We start from the raw sequence: 24,023 nt of genomic DNA, 5'->3' as shown, positions 1-24,023 counted from the left end.
GTCCTTTACAAAGTTTGTAAAACTCAATCAAGTGTAAACCATAACAATATTTAAATAAGATGATTGAATTCTTTCAGCAGGATTTTATATTCAACTACAAATTCACCAACAGGGTAACTTTATGGACCTGTATGTTTGTGTTAAAGCCCGAACGATATATCAGATATTAGGCATTTGTAATGGCCTGGCTGATTTTTTTAATTTATTTTATTTATTTTTATATTTATTTTTCAGAATCCTTTATAGTGACAAATAAATGATTCTGATAAATTAATATTTTAAAATTAAAACGACTGTCTCCCATGTTTTTGTTAAAAGGAGTTTCATATCTTAAGTTTGTATTTTTATACATTTTATTTATCAAAACTTTAATATATTATTGTTAAATAAGAGCCAGGGCTCCTGGGCTCCACAGCTCTTTGTTACACAGACACATGTTAGATAAGAGCCAGGGCTCCTGGGCTCTACAGCACCTTGTTTCACAGACACATGTTAGATAAGAGCCAGGGCTCCTGGGCTCCACAGCTCTTTGTTACACAGACACATGTTAGATAAGAGCCAGGGCTCCTGGGCTCTACAGCACCTTGTTACACAGACACATGTTAGATAAGAGCCAGGGCTCCTGGGCTCTACAGCACCTTGTTTCACAGACACATGTTAGATAAGAGCCAGGGCTCCTGGGCTCCACAGCTCTTTGTTACACAGACACATGTTAGATAAGAGCCTGGGCTCCACAGCTCTTTGTTACACAGACACATGTTAGATAAGAGCCAGGGATCCTGGGCTCTACAGCTCTTTGTTACACAGACACATGTTAGATAAGAGCCAGGGCTTCTGGGCTCCACAGCACCTTGTTTCACAGACACATGTTAGATAAGAACCAGGGCTCCTGGGCTCTACAGCACCTTGTTACACAGACACATGGTAGATAAGAGCCAGGGCTCCTGGGCTCCACAGCACCTTGTTACACAGACACATGTTAGATAAGAGCCAGGGCTCCTGGGCTCCACAGCACCTTGTTACACAGACACATGTTAGATAAGAGCCAGGGCTCCTGGGCTCCACAGCACCTTGTTTCACAGACACATGTTAGATAAGAGCCAGGGCTCCTGGGCTCTACAGCACCTTGTTACACAGACACATGTTAGATAAGAGCCAGGGCTCCTGGGCTCCACAGCACCTTGTTTCACAGACACATGTTAGATAAGAGCCAGGGCTCCTGGGCTCTACAGCACCTTGTTACACAGACACATGTTAGATAAGAGCCAGGGCTCCTGGGCTCCACAGCACCTTGTTTCACAGACACATGTTAGATAAGAGCCAGGGCTCCTGGGCTCTACAGCACCTTGTTATACAGACACATGTTATGTTGGTTTTCCACTGCGTGGTATCTACTCGACCCGCCTCGACTCTACTCGCCTTTTTTGGTTTTCCATTACGAAAAAAAGTCCCTGGGACCTGCTACCAGGTACTTTTTTTAGTACTACCTCAGTCGAGGTTCCAAGCGAGCCGAGGCGATACCAAAAGGTGACGTGCAAACCTGCAGACTGCTGGTTGGTCGGAGAGAATCGTCACTTATCACTGAGTTTTTAGCAAACAAGAGTGCGGAGTATGTGTCCGGAACAAACCCGACATTTAAAAAAAAAATCTAGCCAGACACTGACATTATCTACTCTCTGCACTATTCTCACTTTTCAACTGTTCAATATTAAGGGCTATTAGGGGCTTTTGCATGTCGTTTCCAATGTTGCACACTGTTACTAAAAAAAAAAACAAGACAATATATATAAGAAAAGTTTTTATTTAGCTTTTCAAGTAGCGCATCAAACCCTCCCGTACTTCCCGGTCGATCTTCCTCTGCCCCCTGTGACAGTGTCCCCCCCCGGCTCTGCTGGCCCAGATGCATCCTAGTCGTTGTCATAAGCCTCTCCGTGACTCTCATAAAGATTATACGAAGCCCGGCAGGTCAGAACCAGAGATTTCACCCGTCGGACATCAAACGCCCACCAGACGGTCTTTGAAATGGAAAAAAAGGTCATCGATGAGCATATTTAGTCTTGTCTGACAAAATGAAACCTATTTTGGGGCTGTTTCTGCTTAAACAAAAGATTGTACTCTTTAACAAAAAGGTCTATCTCTGGATAATAATCTGAGATGTGAATGGCAAAAACAAAACTTTTAGTGGTGGGAAATTCATGGTGCGCATTTGCCCACTACAATTACAATGTATCCTGCTGCACGTTACAGCGTTTTTGAACCAATTTCAAAGATTTGTGTTAACATTTGTCACTTAAACACCAATGCATGGGAAAAGGGTCCAGATTGAAAATTCCAAAATTACCCTTTGCTTGAAAGCAAGTCAACACCACCTACACGGTTTGTTAGTGATTTGATAAGAGTTATAAATTATTAATACTTGTTTAACCATGTACTTGTAGGAAATACTACTCTAAAGTGATTGGCTTGCCCCTGTGGAAAGTGTGCGTTGCTTCCCTGTTCTCCTTGGAAGCATTCTTAGAGTCAAAAGATTCCCCACATCGGGGCCATTCACTTCCTCTCTTAAGAAACACACTTCCTGTCCTGCTGTTCCTCCATATGCGTGCTTCTAGAGTTGTTGAATAGGTTTTTGTTTAATCGCCCCTCTCTGTGTTGTTATGTAGATAACTTTTTACAGTTTTCAGTCATGCTTAAGCTACAGTTTATCCCTTAACCAAGTTAAACATTGTGGATTAGCAACTGAATTGTGCTCGGTATTGGAAATGTTTTTAATGGGAAACACTGGCTTCATTCCAACCTCCTTTAGCCTATAGAATTATCCGTGGGTGATTTTAATTACCGTACACTCTTTGTGAATGAACCCTCATAATGTCCGGTTGTTCCATGACTGTTATTAATAGAGTATATATATTTAACTTTTCCATTGTTGGCTGGAGGTAATAAATGTGATTATAGGTGGGGTTGTTGTTGAAAATAGAGCTTCCTCTTTAGAGAGAGGAAGTCCCTGAGAAATTCTTGGCATCGGTGCAATTCTGCCTATTGAATGGGCCACATCCACCCTCTCACTGTTTCCTTAAATGCATTCAACTATAGATGGTTACACATGTACTTTCACATGGTAAAGTTTTGTGAGTGTTCATTTCCCTAAGAGGAAAAGAAAAGCTGAGCGTTATTGATATAAAACATTTTCTCCGTCTTCTCTTCGCAATAGGCTAAAGGACGGAGAGATGGCATGGTGTCGTCCAATGAGAACAGGCGCAGGCCGCTGTCGTCGGGTGAGGTGGAGGGCGTGTCGTGGCAGGGCCCACGGACCATTTTTGTCTTGAAGAACTCACAGGGATTCGGCTTCACTCTGCGCCACTTCATCGTCTACCCACCAGAGTCGTCCCTCCACAGCCTCAAGGTTAGCTGACTGCGCTCTGGACCTGGACACAAACCTTATTTTAGTTGAATTTGACATTTATTTGACTATTTATTCATTTATCTGAATCATTTATTTGTCATCATAAATAATTGTGATGAATGACATTGTTAATGCTGATACCAATCGGCCCGTAGATATATTGGTTGGTGCTCTACCTATAATATAATTTCCCTTTATACATAACAATTCCTTATGCTAAGCTCATTCTCTCCCGGCTCTAGCTCCATATTAGATACATGAAATCGTTATCAATTCTTATATTTCTTTATTATTTAACTCAGAAAATGAAAAAAGTGCAAATTTGAGCCCATGCTGTGCCATAATAGCAATGCATGTGTATCTGTGGTCAGTCTACATCATGTAGACCAAAGTCTACATGAGACAGGCTGGATTGTTCACTTCCCAGGTGCATTTAACCTGTAAGTCATACGGATATTTCTAACCCTGCAGCTACACAGACTTATGGGTACTGTAGTACTGTACACAGTATGGTGACATCCTTCTGGTCTGGAGAGAGGTTGGCGTTGTGTAGCAGCATACCTCAGTGTGCAGTGCCTTTTGTGTGTCCAGCTCAGGAATGAGCTAACTCAGCGAAGCCTCAAAGCCTCCAGATAGACCCAGCCAGCAGGCCAGACAGACAGACAGACAGACAGACAGACAGGCAGTCCAACTGACAGGGAGTCTATATGTCAGTCAGTGAGACAGTCCGACACTCGGTCAAATTGTAAATCAGACAGTCAGGTAGCTGAGCAACTGCCCAGTCAGCTGGAGTCAGTGAGACCGGGGCTGTGAGTGGAGGTTTGAGTTGAATGTGAGCTGAGCAGCGCCTCCCTGTGGTTATTTCTATCTCTAACACCTGCTCTGTGTTTCTCCCAAAGGATGAAGAGAACGGAAATGCAACCGAAAAAGGTGAGTTTTTTTAAAATCAAAGTCTCATTAATTTACAACAAACCTACAAACAAGAACATCCTTTGCTGCATGTCATTCTCCCTCTTTCTCCTCTGTCATGTCTTCAGCTACCCTGTTAAAATAAAAGGCTAAAAATGCCTACAAAATTAAATAAAAAAACAATGAAGACAACAACGACAAAGGCATGAGACACCCCTACAACTGTTTTCGTAATGCATTGATGATCAGGATGTGTAGGGGGACTTTATGCTTCCATGTGTAGGTGGAGCTGGTTCAACTTAGTGGGTTTTGCTGATATTTTCAGTACAGGAAATGGATTTGTATGCACATAATCTATCTGTGTGTTTGATTATGCAGTTTGTCAGCAGTCTCGTTTGGAGCCAATGGACACCATCTTTGTGAAGAGTGTCAAAGAAAATGGCCCCGCGCAACAAGCAGGACTGTGTACAGGTAGAAGATAAACACACACACACACAAACACACACACACACACACGCATATACTCAGAAAACATAAGAAAGACTTGAGATAGACATAGGATACAGCAATTGCCAAGATATCTGTAGTCAGTGTCCTCTGAATGCCCAGCTGCTGAAATAAGGTATAGCAAATAAGACCTAACTTTTAAATATTATCCAGTGCTAACAGTTAGTTTATTGTCTTATACAGGCTGCCCTCCTATTACTTATAAAGTAGTTGTTTTTTTATATATGGAATGTATGTATGTGTATATATATATATATAAGAAAATCTCAGATGACAGTTATGCACTTATGTATGCCACTGTATTATGTATGTCTCCGTGTGCGTGTGCGTGCACGCTCCAGGGGACAGGCTCGTGAAGGTGAATGGGGAGAGCATTCTGGGAAAAACCTACTCTCAGGTGATCGCACTCATCCAAAACAGGTGGGAGACTAGTTCATGAATCTCATTTTAAGGTCTGCCTGACCTGTTATTTATTTTGTTCATATTTGGTATTGTTTTATTTTTATTTTTGTAGTGAAAACATTCTGGAGCTCTCTATAATGCCCAAAGATGAGGATGTGTTGCAGTTGGTAAGTGTGAGTATTGTCTTTCTTCTATTTTCTCTTCTTTCCTTCTGTTCACCTCCATTACTGTTTAGTCACATGCTGTTTGCATTATAGCAGGAAACCTTTCTATTATACTTTATGTAGCCACTTTTTAAAGTTTAATTTCAGAAATTTGGAATTATGCATGGGCAGGTAGCATTGTACTGGTCTCAATCGAAAAGACATCAAAATGACTTTGTACAGATAAAAGAATGCATGAACGAAGACGGTGAAACAACCAACATAAAGGAAAACTTTTTTCTTAACACAGTGGATTTTCTTCTTTTTTTATCATTGCTATTGTTATCATCATAAACCCATTTAGAAATGCAACGAAGGGGAAGATACAATCAATTAAAGCAAAATAGAAAAAACTAAAAGAATGTTATTTTCGGATGAAATAGACAAAAAAGAATAGACTAGGAATAAACTGCCCCCAAAAACAATCTTCCAGTGTTGGTTTAATTGTTTATTGTTGGTATAATAAGTGTTTAGCTTTTATAGGACAAAAGAAAGAAATATTGCTGCATGGTGCACGTTGCATCTGCCTCACTCTGCCCTCTGGCTGTCCCCTCCATCTTTGTCCATATATCTTTTCGGTCATGTTTTACATTGTGTCTTAACCCCTCTTGTCCCCAGGCGTACTCCCAGGATGCCTACCTGAAAGGCAATCAGCCATATTCAGGCGAAGCCCAGAACCTCCCTGTGCCGCCGCCTCTCTGTTACCCTTCCACTAAGCCCAGCACCGCTGCCCCACAGCCCGACCACAACCTCCACAGTCCCCTGGACAACTGGCAGTGCCGACCCGGCCCCGCTGCCTCTCCACTGGACAACCGCCCCCCTGCTGCTTCTACACCCACCTCCGGCTGGCCCGGGGGTCCTGAGGATTCCAGTGGCCACTTTGCCCCGCCGGGGAGGCACCGAGGCCGCTCCTCTTCGGCCATCAGTGTGCTGGACTTTCACTTTGCTAACCACAATGCTGCCATCGCCTCTGCAACTCTCCCTCCGCCACGGAAGGGCAGCCTGCCGGCCTCTGCCCGCGCTCACGCCGATACTCTTTGCCACCAGGCTCTGTCGGACTGGTACTACAGCCAGGCGGAGGCTGCAGAGAGCATGTCCCCCCGCCACCGCAGTATATCTCAGGGTTGTGTAGCAGAGCTCGGGCTGGGGTTGGCACTCGGCCCCGGACCTTCATCTGCTTCCACAACCTCCGCGGAGCAACGGCGAAGAGAAACCCTCCTGTGCCACCACCAGGCAGCTGCTGCTTCCCATGATTCCTATTGGCTAGGGGGCTGGGGGGGTGTATCAGGACCAGGAAGCAGGTCATGCTCGGAGAGCCTCCTGGCAGCCTACGCCGAGTACGAGCATAACTACGGGCGTTCTGTGGAGACACTGGCACAAGCCTCTGCTCTGGTTTCGCCACATCATGAACACTCGTCACAAAGCGCCCACGTGGCAAAATTCAGAGAGCAAAAAGAGCAGAAGGTCTCAGCAGGGCATCAGCACAAAACCACAGTGATATATCCCATCACAGCCTCCTCCACAGTGCCTCCTAGTGGCAGGCGGTCCGGGCAGCAGGTAGCTGAACCCCAAACAAGGCGGGTAAAAGAAGAGGAGCTGGTGGGCTACAAAAGCTACAGCCCGTCTTTCTCTCGCAAAGCTGGCCACCTCCTCCAGCAGGCCCACTCCTTCAGAGAGCCCAGCTACAGCGGCCCTCACCTCAACTGGAGCCCCGGCAGCAGAAGCAGCGCTGCAGACGGCGAGGAGGGGTTGGTACCCAGGCCGAGGTCCACCCCCACCCTGTCTGCAGAAGAGGAGGAGAGAGCTCGACTGGGTGAGGACAGGGAGCTCATCTCCCCCATCTCCCTGACTCAAGAGGTGGTACTGAGGCAGAAGCCGCCTTCCGGCCGCCGGACCCCCGTTCAGTTTGCTCGACATCCCCACTACCCCACCCCCGGAGAGTCACCCGAGCCCCCTGGCTTGGAACCCCCACGAGGGACCCCCTCTCCTGTCTCTGGAGGGCCTGGCCCCAACCGCAGGGCTAATGGTAGCCTGGCTCAGCATGCATACAACTCCCTGTCCTCTATTCCCTTCATAGGTTAGTGAGTTTTTTCTCTGTAGCCACAGCTACAGCTGTCAGAAGAACACTGAAACTAAATTTACCTCAAAAATGTTGTGATAATGCAGTGGAATGTAATCTTACATTTATTGGTGATGTTACCAAAGTAAAAAAATCTGAAGATGAGATTAGACTAGGGCCGCACGCTATGAGGAAAATATGCAATATGCAATTAAATTGTTGCATATGTCGATAGCGATATTACTTAGCGATAAATAAACCGATAGTGAAGTGTTCTCAGTTCTGCCTCTACTTTCAGTATTCTGCTAAATGACAAGAAATTGTTTGAATTTAAAACATGTGAAAGGAAATCATTTCCAACACTATTTTACTGAACAAATTGAATGTTGAACTGAATATAAAAGGCACAACTAAAAAAAGAATGACCGTTCTATAAGTAATTTTCTACTGATATTTTCTTTCAAATTACACACTAATACACAGTGTGTCTTTTCGCAATATATTGCAGCCTTTTGATATGTGTTTATTTCCCCAGGTGATATTTCCATAACAATAAAAAAATAACATATTGTGCCACCCTAGATTACAGTTATTACTAACAGGTGTAATTACTAAATTAAATACAACAGGCACATTTTTGTATATTTAGAGAAGTTATTATGTTGTCTGTTGCTGCAGAGTTCTTCAGATTTTTGTTTCATTTTGTGTATGTGAGGCTTTAGTAGTGCTCCTTTTCTTTCTGTGTTTCTATCCTTTTCAACATTTGTGTGTTTGTTCAGTGTCAGTCATATATATGTCAACATTCAGTTTTCTGTATGTTTAAATATTTGTTGATGAATGTGAAAATGATGTCTTAGGAACGGAGCTGCTCTGGAGTCAGAAATAATCTTGCACGTTCAGTCAGAACGTCCAATTAACATAACTGTATACTGAAGCTTGGTGATAAAGGTAAGGAGCCAATGGTGTGTGTCTCCATCAGAGGTTATCTCTACCTCCAGAGCAGCTCCGCCTCAGAGAGACATCGTCTAACAACCTAAACACCAGCTGAGGAAACACTTGTCTTGTCTTGTCCTCTGTGTGTTTAATCATCTCTCATCCCTTTGTTGCTTGCCTGTGATGATGCCCTGCAGATGATCCCACCAGTCCTAGCATTGACCTGCAGGCCTGCTATGTACCAGCCCGCTCTGTTGTGTCCAGTTCCCAGGCCTCCACTATGGCCACACTCACTTCCACCTCTGTCTCCCCCACCCTCTTCTCAAACTCCCCCTTTGTCCGACTTCGTTCTCAGGACTGCAGTGAGTCTCACCCACACTAAATACTGAACGGCTTCATAAATGGCTAGAACAATATACAATATGTTCTCCAGTATGTTTGAACTGAAATTGCCAAACATCACTGCCTATGCTTTTGAATTCTAATGACTTACAATGCCTTATTTTGGCAAACTGATCTATTTGTCTAGCCTCAGCCTCAGACTCATTTTAAAGGAGTAAAGTGACATTTGAAACATTTCCTTCACTTTTTTAGGGAGGATTTGAACCTTGAATGAATCATTTTGTAAGGAAGTACTCAAAGCCACTGTGTGTGGAATTTAAAATTCTCTTACTTTCTAAAAGACATGGCGCTCCCTACCGGTATCTAAAAAACCCATAGGCCCACATGAGACCAATGTCTCACAAGTACTTTTCATTGCTTTTTTTTGTTGCGAAATCATATATTTTCTTTAACATAGGCACATTTTTTCATCAGTTTGGTAATCTAGATGGCTGTAATAACTACAATACCCAGTGCTATGCATCAGTCAGTGGGGTAAATCAGAGCCTGAACAAATTCATAATGCTTTGTGGTTTTAGTTGGGAACAAAGCAACCATAGTGATCCAAAAGTGAAATGACTTGAAGTGAATGTATCATTAAGTTTCAGGAAATGGGTGGCCTGGTTAGCTTAGTTGGTTGAGCGGGCGCACATGTGTGGGGGTTTGCTCTTCAGCGCAGCGGCCGCGGGTTTGACTCCGACCTGCGGCCCTTTGTTGCATGTCATTGTCCCCTCTCTCTCCCCTTTCGTGTCTTCATCTGTCCTGAGGATATAAAGGCCTGAAATGCCCAATAAAAATAATCTTAAAAAAATAAGTCTCAGCAAATTGTAATATTTAGCTTTTTCTGCGCTGTTTGTCATGCACGCAACAGAATTTTAAGATTTTTATTTTATGATTGGGCGTTTCTCTCTTTAAAACACCCTTTGGGTCACAGTTGACTTCTCTCTTTATAAGGTGTCCAAATGATTGGAAAAATGCTTAAATAAAAATATAAAAAAGTTTTAAGGTTTAGGGGGAAAGGTTTCTCTCTTTTGTTCATTTTCATTCGAAACTCCTAATAACAAAGGGACACTGGATGGATAATGTAAAATGTATCCAAAACTGGCAACAAAAAATCCAAATGTCATGGTATTCCTTTAATATTAACCCCTTCATTTATTCACCTGGCTAATGTTCTAACTCACAGCTTGAAACAACAAATCACTTCAATCACTCAACTTCTTGTCATTTCACGTCACGTCACTATCATACATTGTATACCCTCTTTGTCTCCTCCTCCACCTCTTCTCCTCTCTCTAACTTGTCTCTTCTCTCTTCAGGCAGTATTAAAAGTCGCCGCTCCTCTTACTTGCTGGCCATCACCACCGAAAGATCTAAGTCCTGTGACGAGGGCCTCAACACCTTCAGGGAAGAAGGCCGTGTCTTCTCGTAAGAACTCAGGACACTTTAAAGTGCCTATATTATGAAAGAATCACTTTTTCTGGGATTTGGGGTGTTATTTTGTGCCTTTGATGCTTCCACACGCATACAAACATGGAGAAACGTGCAGTACAACAAAAATATGGTGTTTTAGCAGAATATGGACGCATTAAAAGCTGCCTTCTTAGCTAAAACAAGTCCATATAGTCCCATAAACAGGTTTGTCTTGCACCAGTAGCCTGTACAGGATGCACCCCAAAACCTCAGTGACAAACATTGTTTTTAACGGGGGCTTTAATTACACAGAGCCATAGTTTCAAGATATTTATTGTCCTATGCGAAACAATTCCACAGAAGCTGTCGTTGACAGTGAACATCTTTGATCTCAGGCTCCCTCCAACAATGCTCCTTGATTATGTTTGAAAAGAAAATCACACGTAAACTATATTTTTATTGATCATCTATACTATGAATTATTAAGTTATTCTTATTTAACTTTTAAAAAACTGCATAGGAAGTCTACACTGGCCGCTACTACACAGACCGGTCTACACAGACTCCGACTACACAGACCCTGTCTAACACAGACTGCGTCTACACAGACCCTTGCTAACATTGACCCTGTCTACACAGACCCTGTCTAACACAGACTGCGTCTACACAGACCCTTGCTAACATTGACCCTGTCTACACAGACCCTGTCTAACATAGACCACGTCTACACAGACCCTTGCTAACATTGACCCTGTCTACACAGACCCTGTCTAACACTGACCACGTCTACACAGACCCTGTCTAACATAGAGCCTGTCCACACAGACCCTGTCTAACACTGACCACGTCTACACAGACCCTGTCTAACATAGGCCTCGTCTACACAGACCTTGTCTAACATAGAGCCTGTCTACACAGACCCTGTTTAACATAGAGCATGTCTACACAGACCCTGTCTACACATACCCTGTCTAACATAGACCACATCTACACAGACCCTGTTGACACAGATTCTAAAAGTGCTCTTCTTTTAACTTTTAATTTTCTGTTCCGCAGCAAACTGCCAAAAAGGGTCAAGAGCTTTTTCACTGATGGGGTGAGTGTTCACACACACACAGTTGTAATCATTAGACTTGACTATACACCAAGAAAATGTCTTGTCTAGTGTGCACCCCATAATACCCCTAAATTGTAATGTAGTCTCTGGAGAGCCTGCGAGTCCAGGAAGAAGCCCGGTCCAAACGCCACTCTACTTCTGAACTGGGAACCATCACCTTTAGTGATGTTCGCAAGGAGGGCTGGCTGCACTACAAACAGATCCTCACAGAGAAGGGAAAGGTACGACACGGCTTGTGCGCTTGCTGACACTTCCCTTAACCCTACCCTCCTTAATACGTTACTGTGTCAAGCTTTCCATTTTACTAAATTCAAAGAAATCATAGTAGTTTTTATACACGTCGATCATTGACTTCAGACGAAAGCATGTTTCTCATTTCTAGTCAACGGTCTTTTGATTGAAGTGTCGATTTAGCCCTGCAACAGTGTCTTGAATATACATTTGATAGCACACCTAGTATAATGTTAATTTAGCATTAATGATGCAAAAAACAGTATAGCCTAATGCTTTTTATTGTCCCAGGTAAAAACAGCATCCTCTCCAGTTGCTTATCCGTTTAAGTTCTTGTATTGCGGGGTAGAGCTAGTTAGCCATCCGTTATTAGAGTAAGTTTATTTTGTCATGCACCTTTCAACAACAACAAGGCAACTTCAGATAAAAATAAGTTATTAAATAATAAAAAGAGTTAATGTGTAAAAATGTGTAAAAGCGTTGATTATAGCCTACTGTATCTTTCACAAATTCAAATCCCATTGATTTATGAGTGTTCAGGATCCACTATCCATCATTTTCAGCAGAACCCCCCCCCCCCCTAAAATATCAGCAGAAGAACGTAAGCAGAGCAAAGAACAAGCATCTGCTCTGTCTGAAATAAGTCTGACATGACATAAGAAAAAGTAGACCCTGCACTTTAAAATGGAACTCACTATTTTTTAGTGGTGCCATTTATATTTAAATCAATTATAATAATACAAATACAAGGTGGGAAATTAGCAATTTGTTGTATTTTCGCAGAATACTGAAAGTGGCAGAACTGAGTACTCTATAATATGCATTTATTTATCGCAAGTAATATCGTTATCGCCATAATTAACGTTATTGCATATTTTCCTCATATTGTAGTCTGTGCAACACGCAACATGTAGCGAGGAATGCTAAAGTTAGCTGCTTATGCCACAGCAAGTTGCTTCACTTATTTCAGATACACAGTATGGCTCCATGCACAGTGCATGGGGAGAACGTTAACAGGCCTGTCGTAAGTAGTTACGGTTGCTAAGCTACAATGAGACAATTCATCTTGATTTATTTAAGGTTGTGTTTTTGTTTCTATATTTCCTTATTGTAGAAAGTAGGCGGTGGCATGCGACCATGGAAGCGGGTCTTCTCCGTGCTCCGTTCCCATTCGCTCTTCCTCTACAAGGACAAGCGAGAGGCCGTCCTTCACGGCGCGGGGGCGGGACCCAGCCAGGACGAGCATCCTCCAATCAGCATCCGCGGCTGCCTGATCGACATCGCCTATAGTGAAACCAAGCGTAAGCACACCCTGCGGCTGACCACGCAGAACTTCTGTGAGTACCTGCTGCAGGCTGAGGACAGGGACGACATGCTGGCCTGGATCCGGGTCATCAGGGAGAACAGCAAGACCGACAACGAGGTTAGATCCTCATACCCACTTCATCTTAAGGAATCTTACATAAACGTTCAATGTTAAGGTTTTTCTTCACTTACACTTATACTCTCCTAAACCATTTTCTATTAGTGGTAAGGCTGGGTTATATATAATATATATATATATATATATATATATATATATATATATATATATATATATATATAAAATCAATATGACGATCTATCGACTTTCAATAGAATCATATTGTAATCATATATCGAAATAGTGTGGTATATTACATTGTAATTACATTGTATAAACTGACAACAAGCACATACTAACTCAATTTTCTCAGAAAATCTGTTGTGAAACATTTTAAGGGAATATCATTTGAAGAATTGCACATTTGTTTTAACACTGTTTTTGTGCATGCATGTATGTTTAGCACATTATTTATGATTGTTTATCTAAAATCTCATTGTAAAAAATACTTTGTGAAAGCACCAACTGTACACCCTACGATATCGTCGCAATATAGTTGTATTTGGTCCAAAATATTGTGATATTGGTGCACCTGGGTAGGTCACCGGGTAGAGCGTGCGCCCCATGTACAGAGGCTCAGTTCTTGTCGCAGTGGCCATTGATTTAATTCTGACCTGCGGCCATTTGCTGCACGTTATTCCCCCTCCCTCTCCCCTGGTACCTAAAAACTGTCCTATCAAATAAAGGCCTAAAATGCCAATCTTAAAAACAAAAGAATATCATGACATCTGATTTTCTCGCTCAGCCCTAATAAGTGGTTATCAAATAATGACAAAGACTCAAGTTATTTATATATATATATATATATATATATATATATATATATATATATATATATTTGAGATTTTTGTCACGGCACTCCAGCATTTGTTTTCTGAATGAAGACCGTCCTTTAAAAAATGATCCACTTTTATTGGCCTTGGAGCATGTGGCAAATTTTTTTAGTGACGGCACTTTATCGACGTAGTCTACCGCCACCCACACAAAACTCCTTCCAGGACGCTTGAAACTCTCATTCACTTTAGCTCGTACGCAGCCATTGTCATCTTCTTCTTCTTCTTCTTCTTCTTCTTCTTCTTCAAGACAGCTGCCAGTCACGCGTCACCAGCGCCAACTCAATTCTTAATTGGCCAAATCAAATCATTCAACAAGCATTCTCCAACGTAGGCAAGGGCAGGGGGGCAAGAGAATGATAACATAATTTAGGATATGATGAAGATCGGGGGGGAAAAAATGAAAACCCAACGGACATGTGGGTTGTTATACCTTGGCCTTTTACTGGCCATTGGACCACCCTAATTGTTGACGCACAAACTGAACTAATTTGTAACCTCCATTTGCTCTAGGAGATTGGTTTCTCAGGACAAGCTCTCATCAACAAGAAGCTGAATGACTACAGAAAACACAGGTCAGCATGGCGGATTATATTTAGCAAAAGCCTTTGCCTGATCATAACTGTCCCTTGTCTTTTGGGTAATTAGGAGTTACTATAACTCTTTGCTGTAAGTAGGCCTATAACAATTATTACATAATTGTCTGATAGTCAATTTATTTTTACATGGTTTCTTTGTTTAACCACAATGAATTGCTAACATTTCTTTCCTGGGTCTCAATGCATATGACTGGTAATTGTTGATTTTTGGCATTTATTGTTTCGATTCTATTGTAATTATGTAAGTGATCATGGGTCAGACTATAAGATTTTAAGATCGGCTTAAGATCTGAAAGTCCCTATTTACTGAAATCTTTTCAAAGCCTCATCTTCAAAAAAGATCTTCTAGTCACAACTTATTTCTTTATTTCTGTCACTTGGTTCAGTCTGACAGGTAGTAAGCCAGACTCCTCTCCCAGAGCCCATCGTATGATGCCTCCCTTCCTCCTTGCTAAGACTGACAACACCTCAGTGAACCGAGCCTCCCGAACCGGTGGGTACACACAGAAGGATAACAGCTTGCTCGGATCGTTAGCCGTGCTAGCGGCGCGGCTGGCAAAGTCTGCTCATCATGTTGGTCCAGACTGTCATGATGCTTATTATTACCATTAATAAGTGCAAAGAGAAAATGAGGAAATTCTCGGGCACATCTAAACCATAGCTTCTGCCTGATGAGCAGTGAACAATCCCTTTGCGTGACTCTAAAAAAGTGTCTAAATCAAGGATAGGGTTTCTGATAAGTGAACTTGCACCTGTAGTATATATGAAAACTGGGATGTTCTTGTTGGCACACACACTTTGTTTGTTTTAGTCTGTGCATAGTTTGAGGATACCCGGAGTTTACATTCAGTGTCACTATAAAATCACATTTGTCAGATACTTTTGTGTACATGGCATTTTGAACAGTTTAATCAGTAAATCTTGATATAAATGTGTTTATTATTATTATTATTATTATTATTATTGTTATTATTACTGTAGTACCACCTTGGGATTAGAATGTCCACTGTGCTTTGTACACAAGGCACACTTTCATTTATATAGTTCAGCAAATCCAAGATTGTTTGATTTAAGTGGGCTATAGAGCTGCTGGTGTGGCAGTAGCTCAGTCCATAGGGAGTTGGGTTGGGAACCGGAGGGTCACTGGTTCAAATCCCTGTATGGACCCAAAAAGTTGGGAGTGTGGATTGGTGGCTGGAGAGATGCCACTTCACCTCCTGGGCACTGCCAGGTGCCCTTGAGCAAGGCACCGTACCCCCCCGACCGCTCAGGGCGCTGGTTCAGCTGGCAGCCCACTCACTCTGACATCTCTCCATGTATAGTGCATGTATAGGTCCTGAGCATGTGTGTGTATTTCAGGCCTGTGTGTGAGTACTAACAAAAAGTGTGTACACAGAGTGCAGTACAGTAATTTCCCCATTGGGGACTAATAAACAAATTATCTTATCTTATCTTATCTATAGGCATTGTTCAAAATTTTTTTTTGGAAAGTCTGACATTGGCCAATTTTATTATTTTTAACATGTGGGGATAAATGTTACCGTAAGAAGTTGCTTAGATCAAATAAAAACAGCAGAGGCCTTGTCATATATGAATAATAGGAAGGAACTAGTCTGATTGCAATGCTTGCACCCAAGTGGAAAATCATTCATTAGTTGACCAAAAGCTTTTACAGCCACTTACTTGGAACACTCACCCCCTCAGGAGTAATTAGGGCTTTATGTGCTGTAAATGTGCTGTATTTATATAGCGCTTTTCCAGTCTTAACAACTGCTCAAAGCGCTTTTACATCTACAGGATACATTCACCATTCACACACATTCATACACTGTGGCCGGGGCTGCCGTACAAGGTGCCACCAGCTCATCAGATAAACATTCACACACATTCACACTCCGATGCGCAGCACCGGGGGCAACTCGGGGTTCAATGTCTTGCCCAAGGACACTTCGACAATGACTACAGGGGCGGGGATTGAACCACCAACCTTCCGATTGGCAGGCAACCGCTCTACCACTGAGCCACAGCCGCCCATGAAGCACACTTGATCTGGCTACTCACTGACTCAATGAAGGATTTGCATTAAGTCTTGACAGAAATGTGTGTGTGTGTGTGTGTGGTGTGTGTGTGTGTGTGTGTGTGTGTGTGTGTTGTGTGTGTGTGTGGTGTGTGTGTGTGTGTGTGTGTGTGTGTGTGTGTGTGTGTGTGTGTGTGTGTGTGTGGCGTGGCGTGTGCGTGTGTATGCGTGCAGATGACAACAAGGCCCTGTGGGGCATCAACATCATGAAGAAGGCCAAGAAGATAGGCAGTCCGAAGGCTTTCGGTGTGCGCCTGGAGGACTGTCAGCCTGCTGTCAACCATAAAGTAAGCCTTCAGTGTTTATGATACACCAACAACTTGTTTCATGGTTTGACAAAAAAATCATATAAATCAGAAAAAGCCTTAAAGGTCCCATGACATGGTGCTCTTTCAATGCATTTATATAGACCTTAGTGTTCCCTAATACTGTATCTAAAGTCTCTTTTATATAGACCTTAATGGTCCCCTAATACTGTATCTGAAGTCTCTTTTATATAGACCTTAGTGGTCCCCTAATACTGTATCTGAAGTCTGTTTTATATAGACCTTAGTGGTCCCCTAATACTGTATCTGAAGTCTCTTTTATATAGACCTTAGTGGTCCCCTAATACTGTATCTGAAGTTTCTTTTATATAGACCTTAGTGGTCCCCTAATACTGTATCTGAAGTCTCTTTTATATAGGCCTTAGTGGTCCCCTAATACTGTGTCTGAAGTCTCTTTTATATAGACCTTAGTGGTCCCCTAATACTGTATCTGAAGTCTCTTTTATATAGACCTTAGTGGTCCCCTAATACTGTATCTGAAGTCTCTTTTATATAGGCCTTAGTGGTCCCCTAATACTGTATCTGAAGTCTCTTTTATATAGGCCTTAGTGGTCCCCTAATACTGTATCTGAAGTCTCTTTTATATAGGCCTTAGTGGTCCCCTAATACTGTATCTGAAGTCTCTTTTAAATAGGCCTTAGTGGTCCCCTAATACTGTATCTGAAGTCTCTTTTATATAGACCTTAGTGGTCCCCTAATACTGTATCTGCAGTCTCTTTCCAGAAAATTCAGCCTTGGTGCAGAATTCCAGCCACTAGAGCCAGTCCCACAATGAGCTTTCCTTAGTATGTGTCATTTCTGAGTCTGAAGCTTTTGAGGAGGAGGGGGGGGGGGCAAAGTGGAGGCTAGGGGTGTGGCCTTGACTGCCACTTTTCTCGTTTGAAATCCATAATGTCTCTCTCATGGGGGGGCGGGGGGCAAATTTACACCTATCTCCATTTCTCGCCACTAGGGCCCGGCCATAGGCAGGCTGGGGGGACTCATAAAGTGAAATGTTCATGCCATGGGACCTTTTTAAAGCTGACAATAAGCAGACGACAGTGAATAGTGGGCGCTTTTACAGGATTACAGCCGCGACAGATGACAGATCTTACGTAACTTATTTATTGCTATTGATGTGTAAAAAACATTTCAAAGAGTATATATAAAATTATATTGGAGACAGTTACCAACCCTACCTTTAATGTTAGTTATAAAAAGAATAATTAACTTGGTATTAATAGCAAGAAAGAATTTCTAGCAGCTGACCAGCCTCTACCATCTCCCAGTACAGTTTATATTGTCATATCACCCATTTTATGTAACTAGACAACTGAGAGGAACAGCTGCCCCAGCCATCATTGAATGAAATGCAGCTGGTGATCAAAATTCAAGAATGTGTGCATTCAAGTGATGTCACAGAGCCCTTCAGCCAATCAACAACGAGGATCATCTTCTCCCTGCTTTATTCAGAATCAGATCATATTTGTTTGACTGGAATCATGTTGGACACTAAGTATTATAAATATATGATAAATGTTTAAAAAAAAGCAAAAACAGTTAATTACAATAATTGTTAGAGCTGGGTTAAAAGAATATTTGTTTCACTATAAATGGATTTGAATGATCCAAAATCAATTCATAAAATCCATTGGTACCAACTATGTAATGCTAGCTTGTAGGGAAGGAGGTTAAATAACGCTCCAAAGTTAGGCTACATTTTAGCGAGGAGAAAAATACTAAATAAAAAATACTTTTAGGAAATCAGCAGGTTAGAGGGAACCTTGTACAGTTGTAGAATCTCTTTCATATTTAAGTTTAATTGGTATTGTAACTAAAATGTTCCTAACCTCATTGATATTGAATTCAAAAATAAAATAAAATCGATTGGGAACCATGTGAATTGGAATCGATTCGTAAAATCCGTGACCTAGCCCTAGCAGTTGTACCAATGTCAGCATTTTGGTAGAATAACATGGGAATACTGCCTGAATGAAATCATTCCTTTATGTGCATAAGCTGCATGTCTCTTTTTTTTTCCAAACACTGCTTGAAGTAATTTACAACTCCATCTTTGGCACTCTCATTTTCCTTCTTTCCAAACACCACCCATTTTGTTGGTTGATCCCTTTGTTCTTATCATCCTGACCCTCCTTCAATCTACCTCTTGTTTTTCATCAACTTCCTCTGATTGGCTTTCTCCGTGCCTCCCTCTGTCCCTCCATCTCTTCAGTTTGTCCCTCTGATTGTGGAGATGTGCTGCGGTGTGGTGGAGGAGACGGGTCTGGATTACACCGGCATCTACCGCGTGCCGGGGAACAACGCCATGGTGTCCAACCTGCAGGAGCATCTCAACAAGGGCATGGACATCAACACCGCTGAGGAGGTGTGCAGGATACACGGAAAAATGCTTACACACTGTAGACAAAAAACTAAAAACCAACATTAGTCTTTTTGAACCTGATTTGCAATAAACTTGTTAAATGGAGTTATACCTTAGAGTAGTTTTGTACCAAGATAATGTTTTTTATAATAGGTGTGCTTTTTTAATGTTGCACTAGAAATACTAAACCCATCCCCTTTCTGTCTCCACAGAGATGGCAGGACCTAAATGTAATCAGCAGCCTTCTCAAATCGTTCTTCCGAAAACTGCCTGAGCCGTTGTTTACTGATGGTGCGTCCACTCATTTGTTTATTGTCAAGTGTAGCATTAATCATAAAACGTGTATATGTGAGGGTGAACCTCATTCAGTTCAATATTATGCATCACTTCTAGTAGACTCCCTCCAGTGAGTTTACAATTGGTCTGATAGACACACCAAATTGTTGGACATGTAAGACAGAGGACGGCCAATTCTGTCGGACTGCAGAGACCCAGGTTCCATTCAGCCCAAGATGATTTGTTCTGGGAGATCGGTCACTCCTAAGCGGGATGGATAAACACATAAGAAGCTAGGTCCAGATTATTTTAAGAGGATGGAAGAATGAAGGGCTGCCGTCTTTCCAGGAGTGGGCTTGTGAGATGGCTAGGGGTGGCGGCGTTATGTCATATAAATGGTTTGCCACATTGGATGTCTATACTAGAAAATGGGGAAAGTATTAGCTATTCATATTGCGAATGGTACAATAGTGAGTTGTAAAAAATTGTTAATCACAAAAGATAATAAATGTGTATGGAGTAGAATATTAAAGGTGTTTTCACACCGACAGCCTTTAGCCTTTAGTTTGGTTGAATCGAACTAGAGTTTGTTTGCCCCCCTTGTGCGGTTTGTTTGGGCAGGTGAGAACGCAGCAATCAAACTCTGGTGCGCAACAAAAGCAGACCAAAGAAGTGTACTGAGAGGTGGTCTCTGTACACTGTCAATCCAACTCTGGAGCGGTTCGTTGGTGGTGAGAATGGGATCCGTACTCGAACCGCAACAACTATACATACTCCGCCAGTCTGAGCTAATGTCTCCTGTAGTCAGTTAGCTTAGCAGTCTGAGCTAATGTCTCCTGTAGTCAGGTAGCTTAGCAGTCTGAGCTAATGTCTCCTGTAGTCAGGTAGCTTAGCAGTCTGAGCTAATGTCTCCTGTAGTCAGGTAGCTTGGCAGTCTGAGCTAATGTCTCCTGTCGTCAGGTAGCTTATCAATCTGAGCTAATGTCTCCTGTAGTCAGGTAGCTTAGCAGTTAGAGCTAATGTCTCCTGTAGTCAGGTAGCTTAGCAGTTAGAGCTAATGTCTCCTGTAGTAAGGTGTGTTCAACAGTCTGCGATGCAGCAGAGCAGCAAGCTGTAGCAGCGTCCAGTGTTTCTATCACAGAAACAGACTGGTCAAGCTCGCCGTCCGTCCCTTGTATCTCCATGGTCAAACCTGCTGCCGCTAAAATTGGAGACAGATCCCGGCAGAGCAGAACGAAGTCTCCTTGACCAGAGCAGACATAGTAACGTCTCTCTGTGACCAGGGAAGACGTAGTAACGTCTCTCTGACCAGAGAAGACGTAGTAACGTCTCAGTGACCAGAGAAGACGTAGTAACGTCTCTCTGTGACCAGAGCAGACGTAGTAACGTCTCTCACAAAAGCTTTGTTCTTGTATTTACTTTCTTGCTCCTGCCCCTCAAAACATCCGACCAATAAGAGTAGTGGACGTTCTTGCATGATTTGTAATGGTGCAAACTAAACCGAACCAAAGCGACCGAGGGCAAATCGCTCTAAGTTTACTAACTCACCAACTGAGTTGGACCAAAGCAAACAAACTACAGGTGGGAAAACACCCTAAACTAGGGCCGCTGCTGGATTATTATCCCAGTTTGAATACAAAGATTTTCTTTTTTATAGTATAGCTGGGGAATATGGAGAAGATCATATATCCGGATATTTTTGACCAAATACCTCAAAGTTGATATAGTGGTGTTGTAGGGTTGAAAATTGGTGCTTTCACAAAATATGCACACCATGAAATTTTTGATTAAAAAAAGAAATCATCAGTTATATTTATGTAATGACTAAGTGGGTAAAGGAAAATAATGGAACAGCTAGAACAGTCTGGTCTTTTACATCACTCTACTGTAATGCAGGCTTTAAAACCACGAAAAGCCAACACTTGTGTCATATCAGGATATTACGATATCCAAAATTTAAGACAATATCTAGCCTCATATATCAATATCGATACAAGATCGATGTATTGCCCAGCCCTATTGTATTGCCCTTTTATCATGTCAGTCATACACCTTCTCTTTCTACAGACAAATACAACGATTTCATTGATGCCAACCGGATAGAAGACGCAGAGGACAGACTGAAGACCATGAAGAAACTGGTATGTGTCGAAGGACTGCAGAGTATAGAGCAATGAATATGTTTGTCATAGATTTCACTTTCAAATCAAATCTTATCCTCATTTATCCATCCTTCTTTCTCTAGATCCATGACCTCCCAGATCACTATTATCACACCCTTAAGTTCCTAGTAGGTCACCTCAAGAAGGTGGCAGATCACGCTGAAAAGAACAAGGTAACCCATTGATTTAGAAGTTGTTGTTTTTTTTGAGAAAAAAAAAGTAATTTATGGAGCCAGACATGAACACAACTTTGAAATGATTTTAAGATGGAGCCGAGAAACCTGGCTCTGGTGTTTGGTCCTACTCTGGTGAGGACGTCAGAAGACAATATGACTGACATGGTCACCCACATGCCTGACCGCTACAAAATAGTGGAGACTCTTCTTCTGCACGTAAGAACAACAGCTGCTTCCTCCAACGCAATAAATACAGCGCCATTCTTTACTTGTTATGTGTTGTGTCTTTAGATCAGTTATACTGTGTTGTGTTACTTTAACAGCATGACTGGTTCTTCACAAATGGAGAGCTTGATAAAGAAGAGAAGGTATGTCAGACCACAGCATTAGCTTTGTGCAAAGAGCCAAGAATGTCACGGATACAGAGGATTGTTTTTACTCGGATGTCCTCATTTGTACATTGCACTTTTATTTTGGGTATGATTGTGTATTTCTGGATGTGTGTGTGCTTGTGTGCGCGTGTGTGTGTAGGCCCCAGAGGATAAGCGGGACATGCAGCCTGTGCCAAACATTGACCATCTGCTGTGCAACATCGGCAGGCCGGGCATGCCAGGAGAGGCATCAGGTGAGGAAGTGTCATAGTGACATTGTCCTAGAGATAGATGTTTAATATAAGAGAATCCAACATACAGTACAGTATATAGTATACTGTATATATACTGAATATATCACATTAACCATGGCCAGAACAGTAGCTGTTTGTTCAAAATTACGATGAGGGAGCACCAAAGTTTTGTACTTGTAGAAATGGACACTTTAGTCCTACGGGGCCCTCTCTCTGTGCATTGTGTACATGTATTTTTAAGCAATTAGACTGAAACTGAAGTGATTAATTTTATTTTGATTAATATGCAGATTTCTTTTTCAATCAAGGAATAGATTTAGTATATATGTCTTAAAGGTATACATATTTACTGTATGTATATACTGTACATATATACACTATATATTATATATGGGCAGTCAAAATTAATGTGATAATAACGAGTTAATGCAAATCCTTTTTTTTTGGCCACTAGCCCCTGCTGGATATTTTGCAACAAAGCTGCTTGGACAACTCTTATGGGGTTGATTTTGCCATATTAGGCTTTCAGCATATTTCATGAGAATACAGTAGCTTTGAGGTTATTCTGGAGAAGATTCTAGACAGTATTTGACATTGGTATAATGATAAACATTTGCAAAAAGCAAGCAAGCATATTTTTCCACTCCCATGTTGACAAGAGCATTACAAAACTTGAAAATGATTCCTTTTAAAGTACTTTAGAAAATAAAAAATTTGTTTAAATTTTAAAAAATCATTTTAAATATTGTCACCACAAAAGTTTAAAAATAGTCCAAATCTCATATTTCACTTACGTGTATGTTCATAAAAAAATTTTTGGGAAATTTTTTAAAAATGAAAATAAAAAAAAATAACTTATTATTATTTCAAGCGCCTGTCCACCTCGCAACAGGGCCCAAATTGCTTCATAAAATGGGCGTTTTTGGGGTTTCCGGGCTTTTTGTAAATGTAAGATGCAGCTCCAAAAATTGGGTTTGTCAAAAGGGGTGGGGGGGGGGGGGGGGGGGGGGGGGGGGGGGGCTCTGGTCTTTTTCGTTGAGGCGGGAATCTGATTTTGCAAAATTTGATTGAACCTCTTTAAAACAGCCAAAAAAAGACTTTCAGGGAAAAGACCACGAACCTTTTTTTAAATTGTTTCCCAAAATCTAACCTACCCTTTTACACTCTACATCCAAACCTACTGGTCTTGGCCTTTTTAATGAAACTCCTAAATTGGTTTTTTTTCCCCGAATCTCGGGTTTTTCTCCAGCTGTTTTTCTGCCTGTGTACTGTACATTCCTGATGTTTCCTTCTTTTTCTCAATTTCTCTTCTTTTTTCCTCACCCTTTCTGCCCTCTTTTTCTCTAGCTGAGACAATGGATCAGCCTCTTCGGTAGGACCAGGTTTTCCTTTTGTGTGTTGGTTTGGTGTTTCAATTGCATTTGGATTTTTTACACACTATTTTTTCTTTCTGTCATCGGGTTTCCCCCCAAATGTATCATCATCCTCCTCCGTGACGGGGCGGAAAACGTTTGTGTACTCGTGCCTAACCGTCACGGTCTGGTGCACACGGCCAGAATACACAGTTTTTACATTTATATACTGTATATATGCAAAAAAAATAAAAAAA

General features: G+C 41.8%; 1 protein-coding gene and 2 long non-coding RNA genes across 3 annotated transcripts in view; 1 reads left to right on the top strand and 2 right to left on the bottom strand.

Moving 5' to 3' along the window:
- The window catches only part of LOC116671571 (uncharacterized), a 12,329-nt gene extending 7,504 nt beyond the window's left edge, over nt 1-4,825 (bottom strand). Inside the window, exons 1-2 of the long non-coding RNA XR_004327304.1 lie at nt 4,794-4,825; nt 3,056-3,058 (exon numbers count right to left, since the gene is read on the bottom strand). This is a non-coding gene — a long non-coding RNA (uncharacterized LOC116671571). The remainder of the gene's footprint in view (nt 1-3,055; nt 3,059-4,793) is intronic.
- Nucleotides 1-23,970, top strand: part of LOC116671502 (rho GTPase-activating protein 23) — a 26,143-nt gene extending 2,173 nt beyond the window's left edge. The window contains exons 2-23 of the mRNA XM_032502837.1: nt 3,209-3,400; nt 4,300-4,330; nt 4,688-4,780; nt 5,158-5,236; nt 5,331-5,391; nt 6,040-7,498; nt 8,611-8,775; nt 10,114-10,222; nt 11,264-11,303; nt 11,408-11,545; nt 12,670-12,978; nt 14,325-14,386; nt 14,797-14,903; nt 16,662-16,774; nt 19,026-19,178; nt 19,388-19,466; nt 21,519-21,592; nt 21,697-21,786; nt 21,880-22,005; nt 22,113-22,157; nt 22,321-22,414; nt 23,762-23,970. Coding sequence (XP_032358728.1) covers nt 3,209-3,400; nt 4,300-4,330; nt 4,688-4,780; nt 5,158-5,236; nt 5,331-5,391; nt 6,040-7,498; nt 8,611-8,775; nt 10,114-10,222; nt 11,264-11,303; nt 11,408-11,545; nt 12,670-12,978; nt 14,325-14,386; nt 14,797-14,903; nt 16,662-16,774; nt 19,026-19,178; nt 19,388-19,466; nt 21,519-21,592; nt 21,697-21,786; nt 21,880-22,005; nt 22,113-22,157; nt 22,321-22,414; nt 23,762-23,790 — 3,648 coding nt within the window. The 3' untranslated portion in view covers nt 23,791-23,970. The remainder of the gene's footprint in view (nt 1-3,208; nt 3,401-4,299; nt 4,331-4,687; nt 4,781-5,157; nt 5,237-5,330; nt 5,392-6,039; nt 7,499-8,610; nt 8,776-10,113; nt 10,223-11,263; nt 11,304-11,407; nt 11,546-12,669; nt 12,979-14,324; nt 14,387-14,796; nt 14,904-16,661; nt 16,775-19,025; nt 19,179-19,387; nt 19,467-21,518; nt 21,593-21,696; nt 21,787-21,879; nt 22,006-22,112; nt 22,158-22,320; nt 22,415-23,761) is intronic.
- On the bottom strand, nt 13,260-23,860 carry LOC116671559 (uncharacterized). Its single transcript, XR_004327292.1, has 3 exons — nt 23,849-23,860; nt 23,620-23,621; nt 13,260-13,353 (listed from the first exon to the last, which is right to left on the bottom strand). It is a non-coding gene; the product is annotated as an uncharacterized LOC116671559 (long non-coding RNA).
- Nucleotides 23,971-24,023: the final 53 nt, after the last annotated feature.

This window comes from Etheostoma spectabile, chromosome 21 (assembly GCF_008692095.1).
Source record: "Etheostoma spectabile isolate EspeVRDwgs_2016 chromosome 21, UIUC_Espe_1.0, whole genome shotgun sequence".
NCBI lineage: Eukaryota > Metazoa > Chordata > Actinopteri > Perciformes > Percidae > Etheostoma > Etheostoma spectabile.
Note: the sequence above shows the minus strand (reverse complement) of the source record. Positions and strands in the feature narration are given on the sequence as shown.